General features: G+C 46.5%; 1 protein-coding gene across 3 annotated transcripts; it reads left to right on the top strand.

Annotated features, from left to right (window-relative positions):
* AGA (aspartylglucosaminidase) lies at nt 1–27,361 on the top strand. Of its 3 annotated transcripts, XM_068128005.2 has the most exons (9): nt 1–221; nt 11,509–11,662; nt 20,080–20,192; nt 22,038–22,150; nt 22,350–22,467; nt 23,738–23,813; nt 24,340–24,447; nt 26,190–26,323; nt 26,553–27,361. In XM_068128005.2, exons 1-9 carry the CDS (start codon nt 80–82, stop codon nt 26,648–26,650), a joined length of 1,056 nt encoding a protein of 351 aa, XP_067984106.1. In that variant the 5' UTR covers nt 1–79; the 3' UTR covers nt 26,651–27,361. The 3 variants fall into 3 exon arrangements, with proteins under 3 accessions (XP_067984106.1, XP_067984107.1, XP_067984108.1); XM_068128006.2 differs by lacking the exon at nt 11,509–11,662 and having other exon boundaries at nt 20,109–20,192; XM_068128007.2 differs by lacking the exon at nt 1–221 and having other exon boundaries at nt 11,532–11,662; nt 20,109–20,192.

The raw sequence follows: 27,361 nt of genomic DNA, 5'->3' as shown, positions 1-27,361 counted from the left end.
GGCGGGGCGATGAAGCACCTTGGAGGCGGAGCGAGCATGCTCCTTTCCGATCGCGTACCTTCGCAGGAGTTCCGCAGTCATGTGTCGATCGGTGTTTGCGTTAAGAGTCCATCTGTGCTGTTTTATCGCTTTGTTGGTTTTCTGTCGCCATTCCTGGAGCGACAAGCTCAGTTTGCCTCTGGTGCTGAACACTTGGAATTTCCCACAGGCTGCGAACAGTGGTACGTTACAACGTGTCGTGTGGTACGTTACAGCGCGCCGTGTGGTACGTTACAGCGCGCCGTGTGGTACGTTACAGCGCGCCGTGTGGTACGTTACACCGTGTCGTGTGGTACGTTGCACCGTGTTTTGCGTCTTCTTCATTTAACGTCGTTTCTCTTTAATACAGAACATTTAGCAAAGTCCAAAAGTAAATCATTTTCTTAGAGTTATAACAGTGTTTAACATCTCGATTTGCGTAATTAAGATAACTTTGGCAAAACTAAAACTGTTACTGCGTAGAATCGTTAACCAGTTAGTCTTTTACTTGCTGTCCATTGACTATCGCACACCACCTTACCTGGTCTGCTATATATTGGACAAATGGTGGCTCGTCTGTGAGACCAGGGTAACAGGGTTTCACGTTATCATGGTGAACTCTTCTGTTTGTTTGGGGGAGGAGAGGGTTGTGGGGACTGAAATTGTCGTCATACGATATATATATGTCGTTTGGACATGCGCATATATATATACTAGCAGAAGTACCCGGCATTGCCGGGCAGGGGAGGGGGAAGGGGAAGGGGAGGGGGGGGAAGGGGAGGATAGAGGGGTGAGGGGAGGACGGAGGGGGGAGAGGGAGAGAGGGAGGGGGAGGGGGGAGGTGGGAGGAGGGGGAGGGGAGGTTGGGGAAGGGGGGGGAGGAGGAGAGGGAGGGGAGGTAGGGGAGGGGGAGGGTAAGTGGGGAAGTGGGAGGGGGTGGGGGAAAGGGGAGGGGAAGTGGGAGGGGGTGGGGGAAAGGGGAGGGGTAGGGGGAAAGGGGAGGGGTAGGGAGGGGTAGGGGGAAGGGAAAGGGGGGAAGGGGAGGATGGAGGGGGGAGAGGGGAAGGGGAGGATGGAGGGGGGAGAGGGGGAAGGGGAGGATGGAGGGGGGAGAGGGGGAAGGGGAGGACGGAGAGGGGAGGATGGAGGGGGGAGGGGGGATGGGGGAGGGGAAGGGGAGGACGGAGAGGGGTGGATGGAGGTGGGATGGGGGAGGGGAGGGGAGGTAACATTACATTACACACACACAAACTGTGTTTTATGTTCAATGGTCTGGCGGCGGGGATGGAACATCACGTGATCGCTCTGAGCGAATCAGCGCGCTGCTCTGCCACCGGCTCAGATTCCGTGTATAATATTCCTCGCTGAAAAAAATTCGATGTGAAACATGCTACTATCTATGCTAAATCATGCTAAATCATGCTAAATGCTAATCATGCTAAAATCTATGCTACTTGCTGTGAGTTTATGGCGGCAAGGAACATCACGTGATCGCTCTGAGTGAATCAGCGCGCTGCTCTGCCACCGGCTCAGATTCCGTGTATAATATTCCTCGCTGAAAAAAATTCGATGTGAAACATGCTACTATCTATGCTAAATCATGCTAAATCATGCTAAATGCTAATCATGCTAAAATCTATGCTACTTGCTGTGAGTTTATGGCGGCAAGGAACATCACGTGATCGCTCTGAGCGAATCAGCGCGCTGCTCTGCCACCGGCTCAGATTCCGTGTATAATATTCCGCGCTGAAAAAAAAATGGATCGAAGATGAAAGAAAAAAAAACCTATGTGGTGTGAATGGCAATTTTCCTCGCTGAAATGTGAAAAAACGCAATCGTTTATCGCTCTGAATTACGTGCGAATGCGTAACTGTGAGTTAATGGCGGCAAGGAACATCACGTGATCACTCTGAGCGAATCAGCGCGCTGCTCTGCCACCGGCTCAGATTCCATGTATAATATTCCTCGCTGAAATGCGCTGAGGTAAAAATATGGTAAAAAAATATTATGAAATATTTTTTTTTAGGTCAGCCATGTTCTTCCCAGGCTCAATGGCCATGTCTATGCCAAATATCAAGCACGGTGAGCCTCTCCGTTTAGGAGTCTATCGGTAACATTACACACACACACACACACACACACACACACACACAAACTGTTGTATGTATATATATATATATATATATATATATATATATATATAGTATATATATATATATATATATATATATATATATATATATATATATATATATATATATATATATATATATACACATATATATATATACAGTATATATATATATATATTATTGTTACGGACACGGCTTAAGATGTTATGATGGGCCGAGCGGAATGGCCGCCGTGTTCGCACAGTTTACCCGATTCTTCCCCAACTCACCCGATTCCACCCGACGTTGACCAAGTCGCGCGATGCTAAATCAATGAAGGAAAGGACACAACGGCTGGGATAAATGAAACGACACAAGGGGTACAGTTCTCAAGACCTCCGGAGGAGAATATAATTGGTGGTGGAGAAAAGGGGGTAGATTACAAGGTAAGAGGTAAAGCACAGAAGAGATAGGCACTTAGACACAATCTTATTTTAGCCCAGACCAGACCACAGACAAACGGAACAAGACTGACTTACACAGGGATTGATGGCAGGGAAGGACAGGCAGTCGATAGCACAAGGTGCACCTTGGCTCAGGGGCAGAATCAAACACGGTCCGGTCCAGAGATGCGGGGAGGTATTGCAGCGCTCGGAGGTGGCGTCCTTCTCTCTCCCAGCTCAGGGCGCATCTGACATCACCTCCCTCTTCCTGCGCATGCTCAGCGGGGAGTGACACGCCCTCGGCTCGTTGGCTCCGCCCCAGATGGGATCGGTCCGCCGCTTCTATTGGGTGCGGGGGTTACCGGGCTCCGCCCTGACGAGGAGCTGACAGCGAGCCCCCTACTTGGTAACCCCGTCGAGCACATGTCCGATGGCGGCTCGTTGGAAAGGCTTGGTGCCCTCCCAACACCCCCCACCAACCAAGCCGGAGTGAGGACGCGCACTCCCCGCGCCGCCGCCGTTGTTGTTGCTGTTGTTGTTGTTGTTGCTGAACCGTGAGGAAGAGTGCTGCGGGGAGGTATTGGGAGGTCCTAACTTCCTAACGGTGCCATACAATCACATTCTGGTGCAACGAAGAGTCAGAATTAATGGAAACGAGTCCTTAACTGACATAGACTAAGAATAACTAGCAAGATGTCCTATAGTTGTCTATGTGAGATGCGGGTGGACCTGGATGCGACATTTAATGGGGGAAATAGGGGGAGGTCGGGTCTACAGAGTGTTGTTTACAGAAAATGGGACTAGGGAATGGGGGATTGGGGATAGTTGGGAAGTATGGAGGAAATAGGGGAATATTTACAAGCGGATATGGATGGATGTAAATCTCATATCCGCAACATTGCACCCCTTCTCTACCTCGGGGCGTCCCGACCCGATAAATTTTTACCTACTTTAGTGTGGCACTCAGATGTAGTTCCCTCTACTATTAACTCAACCCTGAGTGCGACAGTTTTACAGATGTTCACAAATGAGTAAATATGTCCCCCTGCGACGTTGCACCCTTCTCCTCACAGAAACACACCCACAGGATAACCGAATCGCGGAAAGAATCCTCAAACTAAACATACAGCCGGTAGGGAGCATCATTTATACAAGACTACACTGATATTTACACTACGATCCAGGACCTGTTCTTTGAGGAAACACATGCAGATGTTATGCATAGAGAGAGCACGCATGCCAGCATCGATACACCAACCCACGAGTGCCCTGTGGCCTTACGGCCTTTAATAATGTGCAGAGCACCCCATCCAAGCACCAAAAAGCACCACCCCATACACACAGTCAGCACCATCCGGTGCACCAATAAAGTGTTCATAGTCACCGGTGGTGTCGCAGCCGGCCGATGTTCTGCCGCTGGTCTTGCCTTCCTGGAGTGCACTTGGCCTTCTGGCTTCTTTAAAAATAAAGAAAGGCGCCAACCGCGTCCATTTCTAAATTGTGGCCGTCAGGGGGGGCCAACTATAAGTGGTTCACCTGTATGGCATAGGTGCCACGTTGACCCAGAGGTCCATCAACGGGTGGTGCTTGCCCGCAAAAGAACTGCGGTCCATTGTGGGCGGCCACAAAAATTGCGGTCCCATATGGTTGTATCGATCCAGGCAGCAAGCAGCGGAAGTGCAGGCCCACAACTGCGGGGCCAGCACCTCTCTCTCCTCTCTCTCTGCCCCAAAGCCAGATCCTCGGAGGTGGGAGACAAAAAAAAGACAAGTGAGTAAGGTGGTAAGGGCGCAAAAGTGCACGCAATACAAGGTAATGCACACTGGGGGCACATGGGAACCAGGTGAGACAGGTACGTTCCTACCGTACGCCCCCCCCCCCCACCAACCAGGTAACCTACATTGCCCCTCCCTTACCCCTTACTGTATCCACAAAACACAACACTACCCATAAACATCTACTTTACACATCAACAAACGTCCCTACTGTCTTCCCCGTTCCTCCCATAAACCAAATTCGTCTTCTCTCCCTCCTAACCAATCAAATTTGCCATTTCCAACTCAACATCAAAATTTGCCATCTCCAATTCAACATCAAAATTTGCCATCACCAATTCATCATCAGTCCCTCCTAAGGAGGGAGAGATGGAATCACCCCAATGTCTCATCCACGTCATGATGCGTCTCACAAATCCACACAGCAATTCTCCCTTCCTGCAACACAGAACAAAGGAACACAGGTGTGAGTCATCATCACCACAGGTAAGTGGCTGCGTATGGTGCGACAGGTTCATCAATCCTAACTATTTCCTAAATGACTTCAACAACTTTACATTACCCGGGGTCTTTCCCTGCCAATCCATTGGCCAACTTACACTATGGGTTCTAAAAACCAATTCCCATTGACCAAACTGTGGTGCTTCTCAATTTGGGGTCTCACTCCCCCGATTCATCTCCCGGTGCCCTCGCACAATTTCTGGGCTGTGACGTGTAGCTCTCCCAGCAGGTCTACCCACCTGCACACCTCCACCACTGTAGTTGCTACCCGAGCTTACCTGCTCCTCACCCTAACCTAACTAACTGGGGAAGGCCCTCTCGCACTCTCACCCCCTCAGTGCCCTCTCTGGCACGGGCTGCCCGATCCACACCCGGGATCCTCATGCACCCACTGACACTAACGGCTCCCAGAGCCCCCCTGCGGCCTCACCTGGCCGACATCCTCACAGTGGTGGAGTGCCCAAACCAACTACACACACTAACAGGCTACACGCCCAGCCATTTCCACAACACTAATGCACCCATCCACAATACCATTCTGCAACCGCACCACAAATGCCAATATCCAACCACAATTTACCTATACCCTCTACCTAACACTTACACTACCCGCCCCGGGTACTCGTGAAAGGGGTCCACTCTTCCCCCATCCACACCTTCGCACCATGCACACCACTCCGTACCACTTACTCCATGTATTCCACACACCTGTACTTGCACACCTGTGCTCTCATACTTGGTGCCGCCTGCACCCTTCTCTCCCCCAAGCGCATTCGCGCTGATCCACAACACTCACTACTCATACACTGCTCCACACACCTGTCCAGTTCTCACACAGCATCATCTCATCTAACTACTCCCCTCTGAAACTTGCGCTTCCCAGTCGTCCCTTACACTCAGCGCTCCCACATCATTATCAAACACTAAGCTACTACGTCCCCACTACAGGTATCGGTCACTATCTAAACCTTAACGTTACCTAATGTCATCTTCGCTAGATCCCTACACACAATATCCTAACCCACCCGGGCTAGTTTCCACTGCCATACACCCCATAAACTATTGTGCATTTGCCCCCATCATGGGAAGGGTGGCAGGGATGCCACCCTTACCCACCGTCATACTGCGCGAGTGGGACCTTGTGGGACCACCTCGTATGTGAGTCGTTGCCCGCCTGCCGGACCCCGTGCGTCGCCCCTTGCGGGGTCAGCGCGGGGCCGAACCGGCCGGGCCCCCACAGTACATTACCCCCAAGGGGCTCCCGTGCCTCCCCTGTCCCTCTAAAAACTACCCCCTGTTGGTGTCGATGCATGGGTCACGCTTCCGCAACCCGCTACCCATTCCATACCACCACAACCTTGCTCACTCACACCTCGCACCTCTCCCATCACCGGACCCTCTCGCTCGCACCCTCGTTCCATACCCTCCGGACCAGCCATACACCTCACTCTTGGCCTCTCACGAACATCCGGGTCCATCTTGACCCCCAAGCTTATTAAATCACCTGGCGCATCATACGCACGACCATATTGGTCACCACTTACACCTGGTCCTCTTTCTCTTCGCTTCTCCTCCATCACCTGCGAATCCCTCATCCGGTTAATGAGCACATCATCACGATCCGAACACAGACTTTGGACCAATTCTTTTACTTCCTCCTTGATCTCTTTCTTATCCCCTCTCCGTCGCTTCTTAATTTCGCTCACCCCTTCTTCCACTTCTTCTAATTTCTGCTTCACCTCTTTTATTTCCCGGTGCGTCTCCTCAAGTTCGTCCTCTAAGGCTACCTTGGCCGTTTCCATGTGCGTCCTCACCTGCCGGTCCTTTGTCTCCATTACCTCTGTCACCTCGTCCAACCTCGTTGTCAGTCCCTCACGTACCATCTGACATTGCCTCTGTGTCGCTATCAAGTCATTTTTTATGTCGTTTTGTGTCGCTTTTAACCCTCCTAATACCGCAGTGTTCCTTTGAACCTGCTCCGTTAGTCCTTTTTGTCCCTCCGTCAGCTGTTCCACTTCCAGCGTCAACTCCTCTATACCACCTTGCAATTTTACAGTCCCCTTTCTCACCTCCTTCTCCATGCGCTCCTTACAGTGCCTCACCTCCTCGCGCACTCCTCCGACCTCCTCACTCACCCCCCTTCTGATCTCTTCTCCCATCACCTGCATCTCCTGCCCAGATGCCACCCTCATCTGCTCCATTTCCTCCCTGTGAGCATCCAATTTAGTTTCTACCCCCATTCTGACCCCCTCTATCTGCTGCCCCATTTTTTTAACTTCCCTTTCCGCTTGGTCCCTCATGTCCCTCAATTTGCCTTCCATACTGTTTTCTAACCCCTCTAACCCCTTTTGCATCCCTTCCATTTGATTCTCTTGAGCGGCCATTCTGTTTTCTACCCCCATTAACCCATTCTTTACCTCTTTTATCCCATTGTCTAACCCCTCACCGGTACCCCTCGCTTCGTCCCTCATTACCCCCAATTGCTCACTCTGAGCCCTCATTTGCTCACTCTGAGCATCCATCCGGTTCCCCATTCCTAAAATTTGGTTTCTCATCCCCCTGTTCTCTTCCCTCTCCTCATCCGCCTTGACCATGAAGGCCTGCATCTGCTGCATGAATAGGCCCCAGTTCATTGGTGCTGCGGCCGCTGCTACGGTCACGGGCGCTGCAAAATTTGGTGCCGCTACCCCCACGTGCGCGAGGACGCCACTTTGCGCGCCTGAAGCCTCGTGCGCGAGGACGCCATTTTGCGAACCTGCCGCCCTCACTGCTTCGCTCTCCTCTTGTCCCTCAATTTGGTCCTGGATCGACCCTGCCTCACTCTCCTCTACCGGAACCCAGCCGTCTTGATCTGCCATAGCGCGACTTTCAAAATTCGGGTTTTTATTTTAAAACAAAACAAATTTCGGTTACTTGTAATTTTGAGCGCGTTAAGCGCGCTTCGGGTCCGATCTCACTCCTCGACACCAATTGTTACGGACACGGCTTAAGATGTTATGATGGGCCGAGCGGAATGGCCGCCGTGTTCGCACAGTTTACCCGATTCTTCCCCAACTCACCCGATTCCACCCGACGTTGACCAAGTCGCGCTATGCTAAATCAATGAAGGAAAGGACACAATGGCTGGGATAAATGAAACGACACAAGGGGTACAGTTCTCAAGACCTCCGGAGGAGGATATAATTGGTGGTGGAGAAAAGGGGTAGATTACAAGGTAAGAGGTAAAGCACAGAAGAGATAGGCACTTAGACACAATCTTATCTACCCCAGACAGACCACAGACAAACGGAACAAGACTGACTTACACAGGGATTGATGGCAGGGAAGGACAGGCAGTCGATAGCACAAGGTGCACCTTGGCTCAGGGGCAGAATCAAACACGGTCCGGTCCAGAGATGCGGGGAGGTATTGCAGCGCTCGGAGGTGGCGTCCTTCTCTCTCCCAGCTCAGGGCGCATCTGACATCACCTCCCTCTTCCTGCGCATGCTCAGCGGGGAGTGACACGCCCTCGGCTCGTTGGCTCCGCCCCAGATGGGATCGGTCCGCCGCTTCTATTGGGTGCGGGGGTTACCGGGCTCCGCCCCTGACGAGGAGCTGACAGCGAGCCCCTACTTGGTAACCCCGTCGAGCACATGTCCGATGGCGGCTCGTTGGAAAGGCTTGGTGCCCTCCCAACACCCCCCACCAACCAAGCCGGAGTGAGGACGCGCACTCCCCGCGCCGCCGCCGTTGTTGTTGCTGTTGTTGTTGTTGTTGCTGAACCGTGAGGAAGAGCTGCGGGGAGGTATTGGGAGGTCCTAAACTTCCTAACGGTGCCATACAATCACATTCTGGTGCAACGAAGAGTCAGAATTAATGGAAACGAGTCCTTAACTGACATAGACTAAGAATAACTAGCAAGATGTCCTATAGTTGTCTACGTGAGATGCGGTGGACCTGGATGCGACATTTAATGGGGGAAATAGGGGAGGTCGGGTCTACAGAGTGTTGTTTACAGAAAATGGGACTAGGGAATGGGGGATTGGGGATAGTTGGGAAGTATGGAGGAAATAGGGGAATATTTACAAGCGGATATGGATGGATGTAAATCTCATATCCGCAACAATATATATACAGGTATATATATATATATATATATATATATAATATTATATATATATATAATCAGACAAAGGGAGCAACACTGACCCTAAATGCGATATTACACTGACAGTTTATTTTTGTACACCAAGTCGAGGCTCATATAAGGGCTAACACATAGAACATTTAATAAAGGGAGTGGGAGACAAGAGGAGGAGGGGGGGGGGGGGTGGGGGGGGGGACAGAGGGAAGCACAACAACAGTAGAGAACAGGGACATCGGGAGATCTGTGGATGGGAGAGGTCTGGTGTTGGGTACTTTGGACATGCGCATAAATTATGAAACGCATCACCTCCAAACTATGCCCCGTGTGTCACTCAAGTCTTTGACGACCGAGATTTCTGGTCACAAATAAATGAAAGCAGAGCCGCAGATCCAGATTTGGCCCTTATTTTGTGCTCGGCAGAATGAATACTACCAAATCCTTTTATTTGTGACCATGTAAGTTGGTTAAATTCAAATCGAACCGCATAACATGATGAGGAACAGTAGTGAGATGTCAGTCAGATGCAGAAGCAATCCGAGCTTGGAGGCAGCACGCTTAGACCTATCCACTCTATTAACATTGTGTTTATCTGCTATGTTAACATAATGTTTATCTGTTCTGTTAACATCATGCTTATCCTCTGTTAACATTACACTTATCCTCTCTGTTAACATCACACTTATCCTCTGTTAACATCACAGTTATCCACTCTGTTAACATTATGCTTATCTACTCTGTTAACCACACATATCCACTCTGTTAACATCACTAATCCACGATGTTAATATCGTGTTTATCCACTCTGTTAACATAATGCTTATCCACTCTGATAAGCACACTTATCCTCTCTGTTAACATTCCTTATCCACTCTGTTAACATTCCTTATCCACTCTGTTAACATGTTTATCCACTCTGTTGACATCATGTTTATCCACTCAGTTAACATCATGTTTATCCTCTCTTTTAACATCACACTTATCCTCTCTGTTAACATCACAGTTATCCACTCTGTTAACATCATGCTTATCCACTCTGATAAGCACACTTATCCTCTCTGTTAACATTCCTTATCCACTCTGTTAACATTCCTTATCCACTCTGTTAACATGTTTATCCACTTTGTTGACATCATGTTTATCCACTCTGTTGACATCATGTTTATCCTCTCTTTTAACATCATGTTTATCCTCTCTTTTAACATCACACTTATCCTCTCTGTTAACATCATGCTTATCTACTCTGTTAACATCATGTTTATCCACTCTTTTAACATCACCCTTATCCACTCTGTTAACATCACCCTTCCTTATCCACTCTGTTAACATCACACTTATCTACTCTGTTAACATCATGTTTATCCACTCTTTTAACATCACCCTTATCTACTCTGTTAACATCATGTTTATCCACTCTGTTAACATCACCCTTATCCACTCTGTTAACATCATGTTTATCCTCTCTTTTAACATCATGTTTATCCTCTCTTTTAACATCACACTTATCCTCTCTGTTAACATCATGCTTGTCTACTCTGTTAACATCATGCTTATCTACTCTGTTAACATCATGTTTATCCACTCTTTTAACATCACCCTTATCCACTCTGTTAACATCACACTTATCCTCTCTGTTAACATCATGCTTATCTACTCTGTTAACATCATGTTTATCCACTCTTTTAACATCACCCTTATCCACTCTGTTAACATCACCCTTCCTTATCCACTCTGTTAACATCATGCTTATCTACTCTGTTAACATCATGCTTATCTACTCTGTTAACATCATGTTTATCCACTCTGTTAACATCACCCTTATCCACTCTGTTAACATCATGTTTATCCTCTCTTTTAACATCATGTTTATCCTCTCTTTTAACATCACACTTATCCTCTCTGTTAACATCATGCTTATCTACTCTGTTAACATCATGCTTATCTACTCTGTTAACATCATGTTTATCCACTCTTTTAACATCACCCTTATCCACTCTGTTAACATCACCCTTCCTTATCCACTCTGTTAACATCACCCTTATCCACTCTGTTAACATCACCCTTATCCACTCTGTTAACATCACACTTATCCACTCTGTTAACATCACCCTTATCCACTCTGTTAACATCACCCTTCCTTATCCACTCTGTTAACATCACCCTTATCCACTCTGTTAACATCACCCTTATCCACTCTGTTAACATCACACTTATCTGCTCTGCCATCTCAATACTTTTGCATGCTTATTATCCGTGCCAGTGCCGTTCTTTTAGTCAGATGCATATCTGCTTTATATTAGCTTGTGTTAACTTTCTTTACTTCCTCCACTCATTCTTCTACCTTTTCCTCCACCTACCGTTTCTTTACTTCCTCCACTCATTATTAGCTGGGACTCCTGTAAAAGGCCTTCATCTCCTCCGCTTTGATGGATTCGCTCAGCTACTATTTACTAAATAGATTGTGATGGTTAAAGCATCCCTTGTTGTATTCCCTGTGACCATTGAGTGTGCCCCTGCCATGGTTCCTGAGCGAGCAGGCTGGAATGCGCTCATGGAAGGCGGATCTGTGCTCGATGCCGTGCAGGCCGGCTGTGCCCAATGCGAGGTGGACGCCTGTGATGGGACAGTCGGACCAGGGGGGAGTCCTGATGACCATGGGGAAACGACACTCGATGCAATGATAATGGATGGGTGAGATGTGATCTTAATTACACCCCCAGTTAATTTACCTATTACAGTATGCGGACGATCTGGCTGTTGTGGTGGAGTAGGTGGGAGATGCAGGAAGTACTGTGGGAGTGAAAGAAGGTATTTGGGAAGCCTGAGTTGAAAATGAGCATGGAGAAGACGACAGTGATGTGGGTTGGGCAGCAGAAAAAAAACTAAATGAATATCAGGTTAGAGGAGAAGGAGATCAGACAAGGAAATATGTTTGAGTATCTAGGTAGAACAGTGACCGGAAATGGTAAGTCAGAGGCAGAGGTGTGGGGGAGTATTCAGGTGGGTGTGAATGTGTGGAGGAGGGTCGAGGGAGTAATGGCAACAACAACAACAACAACAGGCATTTTAGGGCCATTTTCCCTGCTGGAGCGGGGATTCGCCTTGCGGTCCCCATGACAATCTTCTCCATTTTGCCCTATTTTCTGCATCTCTCCTTGTTAACCCCCTTGCCCGCATTTCTTCTTCCACCATCTTTAGCCAAGTCTTTCTCGGTCTTCCCCATCCTCTACTTCCTTCTACATTCATTTCCATCACTCTTCTCAACCAGTCACTTTCATCCTTCCTCAACACATGACCAAACCAGCTCAACCTGTTCCTCTTCACAGCATCAATCACAGGCTCTATTCCCATCATCTTTCGCAATTCATCATTTGCCTTCCTCTCTCTCTCAATGATACTCCACACATCCACCGAACCATTCGCATTTCCACCCTTTCCAGCCTTCGTTGCTGCTCTACGTTCATTACTCATGTCTCGCTCCCATAAATCATAACACTTCTCACACATGCAGCGTACACCTTTCCCTTCAGCTTCAACGACACTCCCCTCTTCCTTAGCACGCCACTCAGTTCCCGAAACTTCTTCCATGCACATCTCACTCGAGCAACCGTTGCCGAGTCTGATCCACCTTCTCCATTCAGCATGTCTCCTTGGTAGCAATTTGATTTCACACCTTCCAGCTTCACGCCGTCTCCAAGATCCAACTCAACATTTCCTCCATCTGCAGCTCCTTCTGTGCACACCTTACACTTGAATGTAGCTGCCACACTGGTTAATGACCCTCTCAGACCACTACATTTTTGATGAACCCACTCAGCGCACATTGTACATTGAATGGCATTCACTCCAACACCCTTCCTGCACACAGCACACGGCCACTTCCCATTCTTTCCACCTCACCACATGCTTTATCACTTGCCATCACCTTAGTTTTTCCGATATTCACCTTCAGACCTTTTGCATCCATACATTCCTTCCACTTGTTCATCTTCTCCTTCAGTCCATCCATACATTCCGCAATTAACACCAGATCATCTGCATACAACAACTCCCACGGTAAACCCTCCTTTACATTCCGAGCCAGCACGTCCATCACAGCTACAAATAATAGTGGACTTAGTACCGACCCCTGATGCACTCCCACCTTCACCTCAAACTCACCACTGTTCCCGTCCTTCGTCCTTACAGCTGTGCGCGCTCTCTCATACATTGCCATCACTACTCTGATCAATCATTCCTCCACTCCTAACTTCCTCAATGCCCATAGGGGAGTAATGGCAGACAGAAAGATTTCAACGAGATTTTAAGAAAAGGTTCTGATGTCGTGCTTAACGCCGGCCTACTTTTATGGTCTGGAGACGATGACACTGACAGTCAACAACAAAAGGTTGCAGGTTTGTAAGTACAACTGGGTCAGGAGGATTGTGTGAGTGAAGAGGGTGGATATAAGGAGAATGGATGAACTGAGGGAGGAGATTTGTGTGCAGACGAGCTTGATGAGGAGATTGGCAAAATGCCAATCGTATTCATTTTTCCTTTTTCTGAAAGTTTACCCCATACCGACTCCCTTTACTCCATGTGATTTTGACTATTGGTGGCATTGCACAAAAACAGCGTTGGGAAGGATTCAACCCTTTTTCTGACAAGCAAAAGAAGGGCAGGAAAAGGGAGAGAAAGAAGAAACGCGGCCGGCGTGGAGGCCTTGCTGATTTACCGTTTCCTGGACTTTGTGAAGCAGATTTACAAGGATCTAGCAAAAGTAGTGTGTCTGAAGAAGTCGAAGTTCCTCGGAAACCAAAAGCTGTTCCAGAAGCAAGAAAGTGGGGGAGAAAGATAGAGGGAAGAAGAAGAGTGGCTCTTGGCAGGGTGGTGAAAACGCGATCCAGCCGATCCTTGCTCATGGAGGTTGATGAAAGGAGAGGGGGATTGCGGAACGTTGGTGAACCTTGGTTCCCGCCAAGCCCGCTCTGACGAACGTTGAGTAAGCTGCTCTTCAAACAGGCCTGAACTCCATTCCATCCCCATCCTCAAATCACATTTTATTTAAATTCCCTGCGATTATTTTATTACTTTGCTTACCTTCCCTTCCCTTCCCTGGGTTAGATAGAGTGTTGTGTGTGGATGTTGTGTCAGCCTTTCATATCAGTTGTATTTGGCCTGTGTAAATTTTTTCAGGCTGCCATTATTAATTAATTAAGTCTGTCATACTTGTACTAATATGATTTGATTATTGTATCATTAATTAAGTCTGTCATACTTGTACTAATATGATTTGATTATTGTATCGTTTTGCATTATTTGAAGTAAATTGATTGTATCTCATTTTGTTTGATTGACCTTTTTCGGATCGGTTTGCAAGCACCCCTGAGCTGACAGTGTGGCAGTTTAAACTCCTTGCACTAAACCAAAAGTTCAAGCTTCCAAAAACCGCTCGGCCAGCTTGCGGGCCTCGGCCCGGCGGGTTGGGGATAGGACTTGGGGTCGCTCACATTAGTCACCCTATAACACACTTATTCGGGAGTGACGGTTAAAACTCAGATCCTCATCCTCGACGCCCGTAACAGTATTGTCGGCTGCGAAAAGCGGAAACAAATCTGTTTGCAGGCAAGTAATGTGGAGTTTGTCGATCAAAAGCAGTTATTCAGCCTCATTAGGCCAAACGTTGCAGGTGCCTATCAAATGTATGATGGTGCACCTAATTTCCTCAACCAGGTGTTGGCATAGGCGTTTGAACCCTCTCCTTCACCATCTTTCCCATTCTGGTCATCGCTCTCCTTCACCATCTTTCCCATTCTGGTCATCGCTCTCCTTCACCATCTTTCCCATTCTGGTCATCGCACCTCTGTCAACACCTAATTTGTTGAGAAAATTAATTTTGCTTATTTTTTTGCTGATACAGACCGGTTCTCACCCTTTTCCGGACTAATTTCCTGTTATATGTTAGTGTATCCTCCCAAATCGATCAAAATTTCACAGGTGTTGACCACGAGACTCGATGCTTGGAGATACTTTTCCACATGCACGCCATTCTGAGAACTCATGCGTCAGTTCGCTGTTTCTGATTTGCAGTTTAACATGACTTGTGCTCCCATTGCCGATTGTGTGGAGAAATGGCACGTGTTTGTCATGTTTAGTGACCTGTCTTCATCCAACCTGCTCGTGGAAGCGTTACTAATTGGAGTCTCGGCAGATATTGATTGCCTTTCCATCAAACTGTTGAGAGAAAGTATACAGGAAGTAAAATCCAGAACCCACACGGACTCCAGAACTGTCAGTTCCATTGAGAGTCCGTAATAATTACAATTTGCATTTAAATGTGGAGACGTTGCACATCAACAGAAAATATTGACAATTTCCTCCACCTGTAAACTTTAAAATTGCCTTCTAGGATATCGCTGTGCCAGTGATTCAATGTTCTACTTCCTTATTCTCATGAGTATTTGGCAAACTTGATCAAATCCTCTGGAAAGGCGAGTGCCACGCACGGGTGTTCTAAATTGCCTCGTGTAGTTCTGCATCTTTAACCACCCTAGAAAAATGGTATCGCTTCCCCCACCAGGTAAATTGCAGGTGACAACTAGAAGAGCACGCGGTAGAGCGCATACCTCCGCCAGGCTGAACGGTTTACGTTTTGTGTCTCATAGTTTTCAAAATAAATTTGATATTAAGAATATAATGATTACAGAGCCAATTTCTGCTGCAAACCTTTACCTTTGTCACTTCCAGAGAGCAATTCTTCATCAAAATCCAGATTATTATTTATTTATTTGCATTGGCTTGGTTGCACAGGAAAGGTGCGATGCCTTTAGTTTAGAGGTGGTTACCTTCGTCATACATGGTACATGAGGAAGCATTGCAGAACGTAAACTCAACTTGTTGTAATGTGATTCATCGTTGTGCACCTGTCCTCTCCCCTTCACCCCCCTGTCAGTCTGGCAACTTTTTACCTCTGCCACCGAAGGTGGATGGTGGTTAGGTATTCACCCCTGTTTGTCTGTCTGTCTGTCTGTCTGTCTGTGAGCTGGATATCTCAAAAAGTTATGGACGGATTCGGCCAAAACTTGGTGGACAGGTCAGGTGTGTCACAAGGACGAATCAATTTGATTTTGTTGAAAATCCGGATCCACATCCGAACAGGAGAATTTTAACTTTTCAAGTGATTTTTCACCATTGAGAGATGGGTGAAACCATAATGTCAGTGGAATTTTATTTTAGAATTTTTTACAAAACAATTAAAAATGAAAAACTGAAATGTTTTGAGTCAATAAATATTCAACCCCTTTGCTATGACACTCCAAATTGAGCTCAGGTGCATCCAATTTCCTTTGATCATCCTTGATTTCTCTGCAACTTAATTGGAGTCCACCTGTGGCCAGTTCAGTTGATTGGACATGATTTAGTTTAGAATGAAACACACCTTTCTATATAAGGTCCCACAGTTGACAGTGAATGTCAGAGCAGAAACTCTACCATGAAGTCCAATGAACTGTCCGTAGAACTCTGAGAAAGAATTCGGAGGAGGAATAGATCTGGGGAAGGGTATAAAACAATTTCTGGAGTGTTGAAAGTTCCCAAGAGCACAGTGAACTCCATCATTAGGAAATGGAAAGAATATGGAACTACCCTGGCTCTTCCTAGAACTGACCGTCCGACCAAACTAAGCAACCGGACAAGAAGGACATTGGTCAGGGAGGTGACCAAGAACCCAGTCACCACTCTGACAGAACTACAGAGTTCCTTGGCTGAGATGGGAGAATTTGCTAGAAGGACAACAGTCTCTGCAGCACTTCACAAATGTAGGCTTTATGGGAGAGTGGCCAGACGGAAGCCACTCCTGAGAAAATGCCACATGACAGCACACCTGTAGTTTGCAAAAAACATGTGAGAGACTTAGGGCATGAGGCAAAAGATTATCTGGTCTGATAAGATGAAAATCGAACTCTTTGGCCTGAATGCAAAGCACTATGTATGGCAGAACCAAGCACAGCTCATTGCCCATCTAATATCACCCTACCGTGAAGCATTTTGGTGGCAGCATCACACTATGGGGATGCTTTTCAGTGGCAGGGATTGGGAGACTTGCAAGGATATAGGGTATGATGAATGGAGGCAAATCTTTGAGGAGAACCTGCTTCAGAGTGCAAAAGACCTTAGACTGAGGTGACTATTTACGTTCCAAGAGGCCAATGACCCCAAGCATTCAGCCAAAGCAACACTGGAATGGCTTCAGAACAAGAACACGAAAGTCCTTGAGGGGCCCAGCGAAAGCCCAAACTTGAATGCCATTGATAATCTGTGGAAAGACTTGAACATTGCTGTTCTAGTGTTCTAGAAAAGTTCATATAAAGGGGTGCCAATTTGATTCATACACCTGCATGAAGAAGTAAATGTATTTTATTTGCCAGATTAGGGCGTCATTGTCATAGGGCCCGCAAGGCTAACCCCCGCTCTAGCAGGGAAAATGGCCTTAAAATGCCTGGTTTTTTTGGTTTTTTTTTGTTTTTTTTGGTATACAAGATCGAGGCTCGTGAAAGAGCTAACATTAATCACACAGAAAGACAAACCGACATATAAAACATATAACATGGGGAGCGGTAGACAAGATGGGGCGAGAGTGGGAGGAACCCAAACACAACATCTGAGAGCAGGGACATCGAGAGATCTGTGGGAGGGAGAGGGCTTTGGGGGGGAGGCATGGGAAGGGGGGGGGGGGGTGGGAGAGGTATAAAACATATGGACACTGCCGGGACTTCCAGGAAAGAAGTTGGAATTTCAAACAAGGTGGATCTGGGGTGAATTAGTGGGGGTAGAAAAGATCAAGGTTTTGGATGGGGAAAGATAAGAGATGGTGGTGAACAGCTGTTTTAAAGACTTGGAGGGAGGAGTGGGATTGAAGGGAGTGTGGGAGTTTGTTCCAGAGGCGGGAGAAAAGAGGAATGAAAGAGTGAAGGTGAGTAGAGAGCCGAGATTTCGGCAGTTTAACCATCAGAGGGTTGCTGGCAGATCTTGTGCGACCTGTAGGAATATTTGGGGGACAAAGCACAGAGAGAGCTGGGGGAGCAAGGCCGGAGAGGAGTCGGTAGAAGACAGAAAGACCACCTACCTGTCTGCAGTGAGTGAGTGAAAGGCCCTCGGAGACAGCTTCATCACGGGAGATTCCAATGATTCTGAAAGCTTTGGTTTCAACAGCATGAAGCCGAGCTAGGTGTGAGGCAGGAGCGCCGGCCCATAGGGGAGAACAGTATTCCATTGAGCTGCGGATGAAAGCCTTGTATGTGGTGAGGAGCTCAGGTGTGCCGAGGAAGGACTTCGCATGACGGAGGATGCCCAGTCGGCGACTGGCTTTGGAGGCCAGCTTGGAAATGTGGTTTTCCCAAGAAATATCATGGCAGATAGTGAGACCCAAAAGCTTGAGCGACAGAACTTATTGGAGAGGATTGTTGAGAAAGTAGATGGGAGGGTTGTCCAGTCGATCTTTTCGGAGAGACATAGTAAGAGTGTGAGATTTGTCAGGATTGAAAGACATGTTCCACTTGTTTGACCAGTCTGTGATTTTGTCCAGGTCTTCAGAGAGTGAGGAGGCTGCAGACTGCTGATCTGAGGGAAGAGGAATGGAGCGGCAGAGAGTGGAGTCATCAGCAAAGAGATAGAGAGGATTTGCCAGAGAGTCGGAGAGATCATTGATAAAGACCAGAAAAAGCACAGGGCCCAGAACACTGCCTTGGGGAACTCCAGCCTGAACAGGAAGGGGAGTTGTATTAGGGCGCCCCTTTATATGAACTTTTCTAGAGCATTACTTGGTTCCTCCTCAGAACACAAGGATAGTCCAGCATGCACAAGCCATTTTTTGAATGCCCCCTATTTTGTATTGTTTGGCATTTTCTACAAGCTATGGAATGTCCTTTCTTTTCTATACTTTGCCACATGGCACATACCCTGAAATAAAGGGGGTCTTTTCTATGCCCCTGGCATTTTACCCAAGAATGTTAGTATGATTCTATATGCGGCCCTGTCTTCTAGCAACCATTGAAATTGGTTTAAAATACCTTTTGTCAGTGTCGTATACTGCTTTATTCTACCAGGTGAGCGCCAGGGGTATTGCCACTATTTAAAAAATTGTTTTGTAAAGATTTCCACTTTAACATTGATGTATTATGTGCAGATCAGTGACAAAAAAATCTCAATGTATTCTATTTTAAATTCAGACTGTAAGAACAAAATGTGAAAAGGTCAAGGAGTGTGAATACGTTCTGAAGGCACTGTAGGTTTACCTTGTTTTCTATTTCTATTATGTGTTGCAGCCTCCCCTCCGGTCTAGCTTCCTCCGCTCTCTCTCTCTCAACACTCAGGCCCTTCCCAACTCCTCCAGGACACACACATTCTCCCAGTACCCCCCCCCCCCCCCTCGTTAAACTTCCAAGATCCAGGCTTGGTGCACACCTCAACCCTTTTGTTCCTCCTCCCCCCTCATCCTCCTCCCATTTGTGGGACTACCTTCTAGAAGGAATTCAGTTCCACTCTTCTCTCTACGGCTTCAAGCAGGCAGTGCGTTACGGTCTCATGTAACATGATCCTCATCCATACTCATCCACCACCATTAACCCTACCTAACCAAATCATCTTGCTTGCAGGTTAATATGTTTCCTTCCATCCTCCCTGTCTTCTTTTCCTCTTCATTCCTTCCCTTGCTTGTTTGTGTCCACCTGTTGTGCCATTGTCAGTACCTTGCCTTTAACCTTTTATCACCTGGTTCTTCCATGACGCCTATATCCTGTATAAAAAGAATTGAGGTACAAGTAAGCAAAATACTGCGATTCATTTGCATTAGATTTCTAACCTTAACACGTTCATAGGCCAATTGGCATAATTGTGAATAACTAATCACTTTGTGTGCCATGGCAAGGTGGAAACGTATTTTGGCATAAGAAGAAGAAGAAGAATAAGAAGATGTCGTCCATTTGGCCCATCATACCTGTCTATAGCATAGCATTCTCCTGTATCTATTTCCTTGTATCATTCTAACAAGTTATCATTGATTTCATCGTCACCAACAACGTTTACAGTACAAGGTGTGTGGTCGAAAGGAATGCCTGGTCTCTCATTTTCAGAGACACGTATGATGTCGGTGCCGTGGCAGGACTTCGACGTGTACCGAGTGCCATCGGGGTGGCACGCGCCGTTATGGATCATACCACACACACACTGTTGGTTGGAGAGGCTGGTCAGTATAACTTGTGTCACTCGAGCTCTTCGTTCACTTCACGTGTTTCTCTCTGTCCGCTTCACTGTGTGTGGACTAAATGCAAAAGTTGCTGTTCATAGAAGGAAATATGGAAACTTATGAACACAGGTTGACACCATTTGTCCCAACATGGCAGTGCCATGTCCACATCTTGTTAAATATATCTATTGATTTACTTATTTATATTTAATTAAAGTCTATTTCACCTTTTGCTTATCAAATAAAACATCCACATCCCTATACTTAACCTGCGTACCATAGTTTAATCGTGTAAGCAGGTAGTTTGGTCAGCAGGGGCGGATCCAGGGGGGGGGGGTGCGCACCCCCCCCCCCTTCGATCCAGGATGAGGGTGCAGGCGGTGCGAATCTGCTGAACTGTTGGACCATGGAGAAAACACATGGAACTGCAGAAACTTCCAAGAACGCACGAAATGCCGTTTCTGACGATCAATTTTTTAAAATTTCCTGGGGGAGGACCTCCAGACCCCCCCCCCCCTTTATCCCCCCAACCCCCAGCGCTATAGTTTCATGCACCCCCCCGTCTTGAAATTCCTGGATCCGCCCCTGGTCAGGGTACTAGCAAACCATGGTTTCAGCTTTTGGAAACAGACAGTGGGGTTTTTCATGTCTTGCAGTACAAATATGGATCGGACAGCCAGACTTGCACCCCTATTAGGATATTATGTCTCGAGTTGCAGTGTCCCTTGTTGGCGGCATTGTGATCGTAGTTTTACACAGAGTTCACGACACAAGAATCAAATCCAGGACCAGGCATCTCGGAGGGCGACTCGCCACCAACTGACCTATGGTGCGCTTCCTCAGCAAACACTACCCAGGTCTTCCCTGGTAGTCTTCAACCATCAAAGTGTCAGCCAAGCTCGGCTGCGTTTTTCTTCCTGGTCTGACATGACAAAGCACGTGAAAGCCGATATAGGTCATAGAAAACCTAAAGGCCCCAATATTTATTCCACTGTGTGTACACAAACACGCTGAACTATTTGGGGAAAATGCCCTTCCCTTTGTAGACAAATCCACAAGTACCATCTGATACTGGGAGAACCGTACATGCCGATGAGCGCTCCATTCGCACACAAAGCCAATTGGTGGATGCACATATGCTTCCCCAGCTAACACAACAGCGTTGGGCCAACCTTGGCATTTGGTCAATTGGTTGCAAGTGCATTGTTGATGTCAGGGTGACGTTGTTTATTGGTTGTAAACGCGACCTCTATTTTCCAATGTTGGCCCAACGTTGTTGTGTTAGCTGGGTTACCTCTTGTATAATAACTAGTAAAAGGCCCGTCAAAAATGATGGGCTGGAACAGTTTATTTGAAGGCACAGCCTCGTGAGCGTGCCAAAGTCTGAAGCCTCGGCCTAGTGTCGGGTGTGCTTATATCTTCTTTATTTATTGGACATCATGCAGACGTAAATTAACAATTATTTTACTCTGCACACATTGCACATCATGTGCAGCGAATTTCACCTCCCTTGTATTTATTGTTATTTAAAAAAACGCTTCTGTACACCGCCCATGAGGTTCGGTTTGCAAGCCACCGTCTACAATTCCAAATAGAAAAGACATAATTACTCTTTTATTGAAAATGTTTTTCGAGTTTGTTTTATCCTCAGAAATAGACCGTAGTGAACACACATTTGTGTTAAAAGATTGGCCTTTAAAACCTACCCTTATGAAGGGGGACAGACATCTGTACAAACACACACACTAACATTGTGTGTTGCATGGTAGATGTCATTGTTTAGGTGTAAAGTATTTTTTGTCTGGTACTACAGTTTTTCCCATGAATTGTGCGCTGAATCCCCAGCATCTCGGTTTGCTGTCTCCATGGGCTTTCCCGATCTCGATCTAACGTCAAATCGTTCACGAAAGATTTTCACCAATTGGCTCCAGGCCACCTGTCAGCCCAACTTTTACAAGGTAATTAGCAACTCGAGACGCATTGCTGTGTTCATTGAGAGAATTTGAAATATTCATGATATTTTTATTATCATCGACCACGTATTTTTACCCCATTGCATGTTTTTGTGGTGGTCATGAGTTGAGTTTAAAACGGATAAAAATATAACCAATGTCCAAAAGGGATTTGTGTAGGATTAGTGGCAGTTTTCTTTTGCAGAATGTTGTCCCAAATCCCACCGAGTACTGTGGCCCTTACAAGCCACTCGTTCGGACGGCGAGTGGAAAGGCACGGCCCTCTGCACAGTGTTCTTGGAGTCGGGGTCACGACACTGTTGGTAAAACTTGAGAGTTCTCACTTTGAATGTAAAACCCGTGCTGCGATAGATAGAAACTGGAATTGTTAAATACAGGCAGGGAATCGATCTCGTTGTAGAAAATGTGTGCACACTTTAAGATTTCAGGAAAAAAATAATTAAATAGCAGAGTGAGGGGCGACGTTGAGGGATACTAATACCTAACAGATGGCGTTAGTGTGTGACGGAATGATTGCACGTCATAAGTCAGCTGTTTACCCATAAGGCAATGTAGAACGACAAGGTGTGTGTGTGTGCGTGTGTGTGTGTGTGTGTGTGTGTGTGTGTGTGTGTGTGTGTGTGTGTGTGTGTGTGTGTGTGTGTGTGTTTCAAAATTAGTTTTCTGTTTAGACATTCACCATCTTTCGTCTCGGTGTTCTTTCTTGTAACAGTAATTATATTTGCTACTTTAAGTTTAAATCCTCTTTAACAGTGTTTGCTTATTTGGTACTTGATATGTCGATTTGAGAACATTTGCGCAGGTAGCTGGTAGCGTAGAGGTCCATATATTGTGGAAGTAGGACCAAGCAGATGAGCGTTTTGTTCATTGTGTAGGCACAGAGAAACATGAACTAAAAACCGCACGTTCCATGTGCACACCACGTTAATTACCATGGTAACCACATTCCTCGAGTTTGCTGGATCGTTGGGGGTGACCGTGCAGGATTTGCCATGCACAGCCATGGGGCCCGCCACTGAGCACCTTCTAAGATTTTTTTTTTTTTTTTTACTGGTGTTGAGTCTGTGGTCAGATGAGCTAATGGATGACCTCACTAATTGGTTTGGAATGCAAGAAAGCTTTAGAAACACGGGCGGGTGAAAACGAAAGGTGACGGAGAGTTTGGCCATGCAGAGAGGTTAGTTTGTGTGGGAAAGCTGAGATGAGGTCATCAGTGATGTATGTGTATATATGTAGGTAGTTCAAGGTTTGAGATGGACCCTGTGTTTTTTCATATGTGTGCATGTGTATCTATGTTGCTCAAATGTCCATTATAGTCATTAAGCATTTGCCATACTCCTAAACTTGTTTCATATAAGGGTCTTGTCGACGAAGACCTCGTTTTACAAATGAGGGTGTTCAAGGTTCATGAAAGACCTTGTTCATACTCATAACCACATGTACCATTTGAGTTTGTTCCTGATCATGGTGGTCATGGTGGTCATTCACCACTTTAAGATGAAGATCTAATGTTGAGGTCATTGCCTGAGCCCCGGGGACCATTTGAGGTGACATTCTGATGGTTGTGCACAGGTATGCTTGCAGTTGATGGCAATGGTCACATTGCTGTTGCTACATCGAGCAACGGAGCTGTACACAAGATATCCGGGTAAGACGGTCACATGATCAGGTTGCCATATCATAAATGAGTAAACAAAGAAGGACCAGAGAAAACCTTCATTGGTTTTATTGATAGATTGCAATATCCATGCCATTGGATTGAGATGACTTCCTCCCTCCTCGAATGAAGGTCATCAGTCATTACGAGCAACCACTTGTACCATCACTATGATAATCACCACCACGTGAAGGTGTTTGATTAGTGGTGTTTTAAGGGTCGGTCACTAACTTATAACAACCTCCAAGCTGATGAGTTACATAAGGCTAAACGGGACTTGCGTACGAAAATAGTCCTCCATGAGGAGCGCTGGAGAAACTTCCTGATGGATCTTTGATGAGGTGGTGTACTAGGTACCAGGTGTTTTATGGTGAAAATATTCCGCAGATTATTTGCAACTTTGATATTGCATCAGGTAATTGTCTTCATAATGATGTTGAAGAACTTGCCATTTGCACATTGGTGGAATAAAATTATTGATGTCACCTCTTTCTGGTACCATGGACGCCCCACCTAGGCGTGTTGGAGACTCACCTATTCCTGGTGCAGGAGGCTATGCAGTGGGTGGAGTTGGTGGAGCGGTTGCTACAGGAGACGGTGATACAATGATGCGGTTTCTCCCAAGGTGAGTTCTTGGTTTCTTTATATTACACGAGCAAATACCACCTGTCATTTAACTGATTCACTGATGAGAACACTAAGAGAGGGGGAAGAGAGAGGTGGGGAGGGGGAGGGGGAGAGGGAGGTATGGGAGAGGTGAGGGGGGAAAGAATGGGAGAGAGAGAGAGGTAGGCATGGGGAGGGAGGGGAGAGTGAGGAGGGGGGAGGGGAGAGTGAGGAGGGGGGAGGGGAGAGTGAGGAGGGGGAGAGAGAGGTGGGGGTGGGGTGGGGGAGAGGGAGGAATGGGAGAGACGAGTGGGCGGGGGGGAGAATGGGAGAGAGAGAGAGAGAGAGGTGGGGAAGGGAAGAGTGAGGAGGGGGAAGGGTAGAGAGGGGGAGAGAGAAGAGAGGAGGGGAGAGAGAGAAGGAGGCTGGGGGGAACAAATCAGATCAGATCATAATATAATGAAAGCAGATCGCACAAAAAGGTGAAACAAGGCGCTCTCATGGAAAAAATAATCATGGAATTGGAACTCTCCGAGGCGGTAATAAAAGCACTTTATCAAATAAAGTTGTAATTAAATAAAGGAACATTTTAGTTGTTATTAAAATCAAGCCATATTCTATAGTGCTGCCTTCCCTTCCCTTCCCTTCCCCTCACTCTTGCCTCCTCCCAAACCCCCTCCGGCCCTCCCCCATCCACCCCATACAACTCTCTGGGCAGTGTTCGTGCCTTTATTTAATCACAACTAAAATGCGAAAAGCTCTAGCATCTCTTAACCTGAGCCGAATTTCAAAATCTAAACTAAATAAATAATTTAAATTATTCTTAAACTGAATAACTCAAGCTGAATGAAAAAGATTGAGCTTAGCAGCAGTTCCGACTGAAAAAAAAAGAGTTCATTTGCTAGAAAAAGCATCTCCGGACATCTCCAGGCAGTGTTTAGTTTGACCTATCTTCAACTATCTTAAGCGGCATTTCAGCCACGTGATTACTTAAGAGCATCGATGATACAAACATATCGCTTACCTCAATCTTCAAAGAAAATGCTCTCCAACCGACGCAGGCAAATTGTCTAAAACCAGCTCACGTTCCCTATTGGTGGATGAAAAATCCAACGCTTGGTGAATACGCTTAGTTATTAGAATCGTTTTTAAAAAATAAAATTTTCAGAGTTCACTGCAGATTTTGATGGTTATTTAATCCACCGAATTGGTGGGTATGAGGATCGGTATGAAGATCTGAGCTCCGATCCTCAAATCTGAAGACAGATTTTGATGGGATACTTTAATTAGCCTGTGGGAATACATCGTGGTTCCAAGGCATGGCATGTTTGAATAGGCTGAAACAAAATAGAGGTCCAGACCCCCTGAAAGGCGATGTTGGGCTGACCAAGAATAAGCCTTTCTTGAAAGTAATCAGTTAATTATCTTCAAAAGGGGTGTTTAAATTTACCCAAATACACAGTTTTCATTCATGCACTCCCTTGGAGTTCCTTTAGTATGCATGCAAATTTTTGGGCCGCAAGGTTTCATGGTGTTGGAGTTATGGAGGATACACACACACACACACACACACACACACACTATTAAAAATGATGAGGGGAAAATTGATATTAGATGCCCCTACTAGTTATTGTATCCTGCGTCAGAGTGGCGACCCGTCTAGGATTGTACTCTTTAGCCAAAGGAACTGCCTCGGCAGCTTCTATGTCCCTCATGATGTGAAAGGAATGGTTATTATTACTAATTATTGTGGTTGTGCAGCTACCAAGCGGTGGAAAACATGCGGAGGGGAATGTCACCACGAGAGGCCTGCAGGGATGCAGTAGCACGGATACAGAAGTTCAGGCCGGGATTCTTTGGTGCCTTGGTCTGTGCCAATACCACCGGCAGCTTTGGTAAGCGATGATTGTACCCCTTCATACTGTGTTCGGTTGTGCACCCCTTCAACACTTCCTGGAATCAAACCTGCTTCTCCTCAACACCGCTTTAATTAATTGATGCCGTTAAACATGCTTTATTCTGGAACAGCCAGTTATGAATGGCTGACTTATGTGACTTGCTGCAGGAACTGGAATTAGTCGAGTTCGACATGGACCATTATTGGAATATGTCCTGTGTTTCTAGATGCCGCATGCAGTCGTCATGGGTCTTTCACTCGATTCACCTATATGGTGTGCACGACAACTGCCTGTCCGGCAGCGCACTCCATCTCCTGCGAGTAAGAGGCTGTCAGACCAATCACCTGGACAAGCTCTGCGATTACAATTTGCAAGAGGACGTGTCCGCAAAACATCTGTCCAACAGTCTGAGACTCTTGACTTGGGAGCCTGAAAGCAGACAGTTTGTGAGAGCTCAAGAGCCGCTTATTTTGAACCAAGGAGAGTAGGAAAGTGTTTAACGTAAATTTTACATGACGGCGAGTAAAATGATCATGGAATAAATAAATAAATAATGATTCCAAAAGATATCCTTTTAAACGAGAGTTCATGGAACACCTTACCCCGGTGCAGTCTTGAAAAACAAGGACTTGGGCTTGGGTCAGCGATTGGCAAATTTGATTGGACACAATGATGTAACATGCTGTAATATTTTGTCGAAGTCTTGCTAAATGGAGGGTTTTGAAAGTACCAAAAAGGCGATTTTTGTTCTGCAGTGTTCAAGTACTGTTGGACCTCGACATTCATGGTCCCAACGTTCACGGACTCCGCGTATTAGCGGTTGATAAAAGGTGACCTGCTTCTACACTCGCGGACCTGTGCTTCGCGTATTCGCGGGTTTCCGCGGGCGCAAAAATATTTTTGATTGAGAACTGCTGGTGAATTTTAAAATTATATATATGTGTTGTTAATTTTAAGTCTTATGATTCCTTTAGACGTGCATATGGTTGTTCACAAAACACGGGACCAAACAATAAACATGGACCAGGAACAGAG

This window comes from Myxine glutinosa, chromosome 9 (assembly GCF_964187855.1).
Source record: "Myxine glutinosa chromosome 9, kmMyxGlut1.1, whole genome shotgun sequence".
NCBI lineage: Eukaryota > Metazoa > Chordata > Myxini > Myxiniformes > Myxinidae > Myxine > Myxine glutinosa.
This window is presented reverse-complemented; position numbering and strand designations above follow the sequence as displayed.

Bases quoted from the DNA above. Each gene is read 5' to 3' on its own strand.
- AGA (XM_068128005.2), top strand. From the start codon at position 80: ATGTGTCGATCGGTGTTTGCGTTAAGAGTCCATCTGTGCTGTTTTATC. The intron at 22,151-22,349 runs GTAATTAGCAAC...TTTCTTTTGCAG, and splicing joins GTCAGCCCAACTTTTACAAG to AATGTTGTCCCAAATCCCAC. The intron at 22,468-23,737 runs GTAAAACTTGAG...GGTTGTGCACAG, and splicing joins TCGGGGTCACGACACTGTTG to GTATGCTTGCAGTTGATGGC.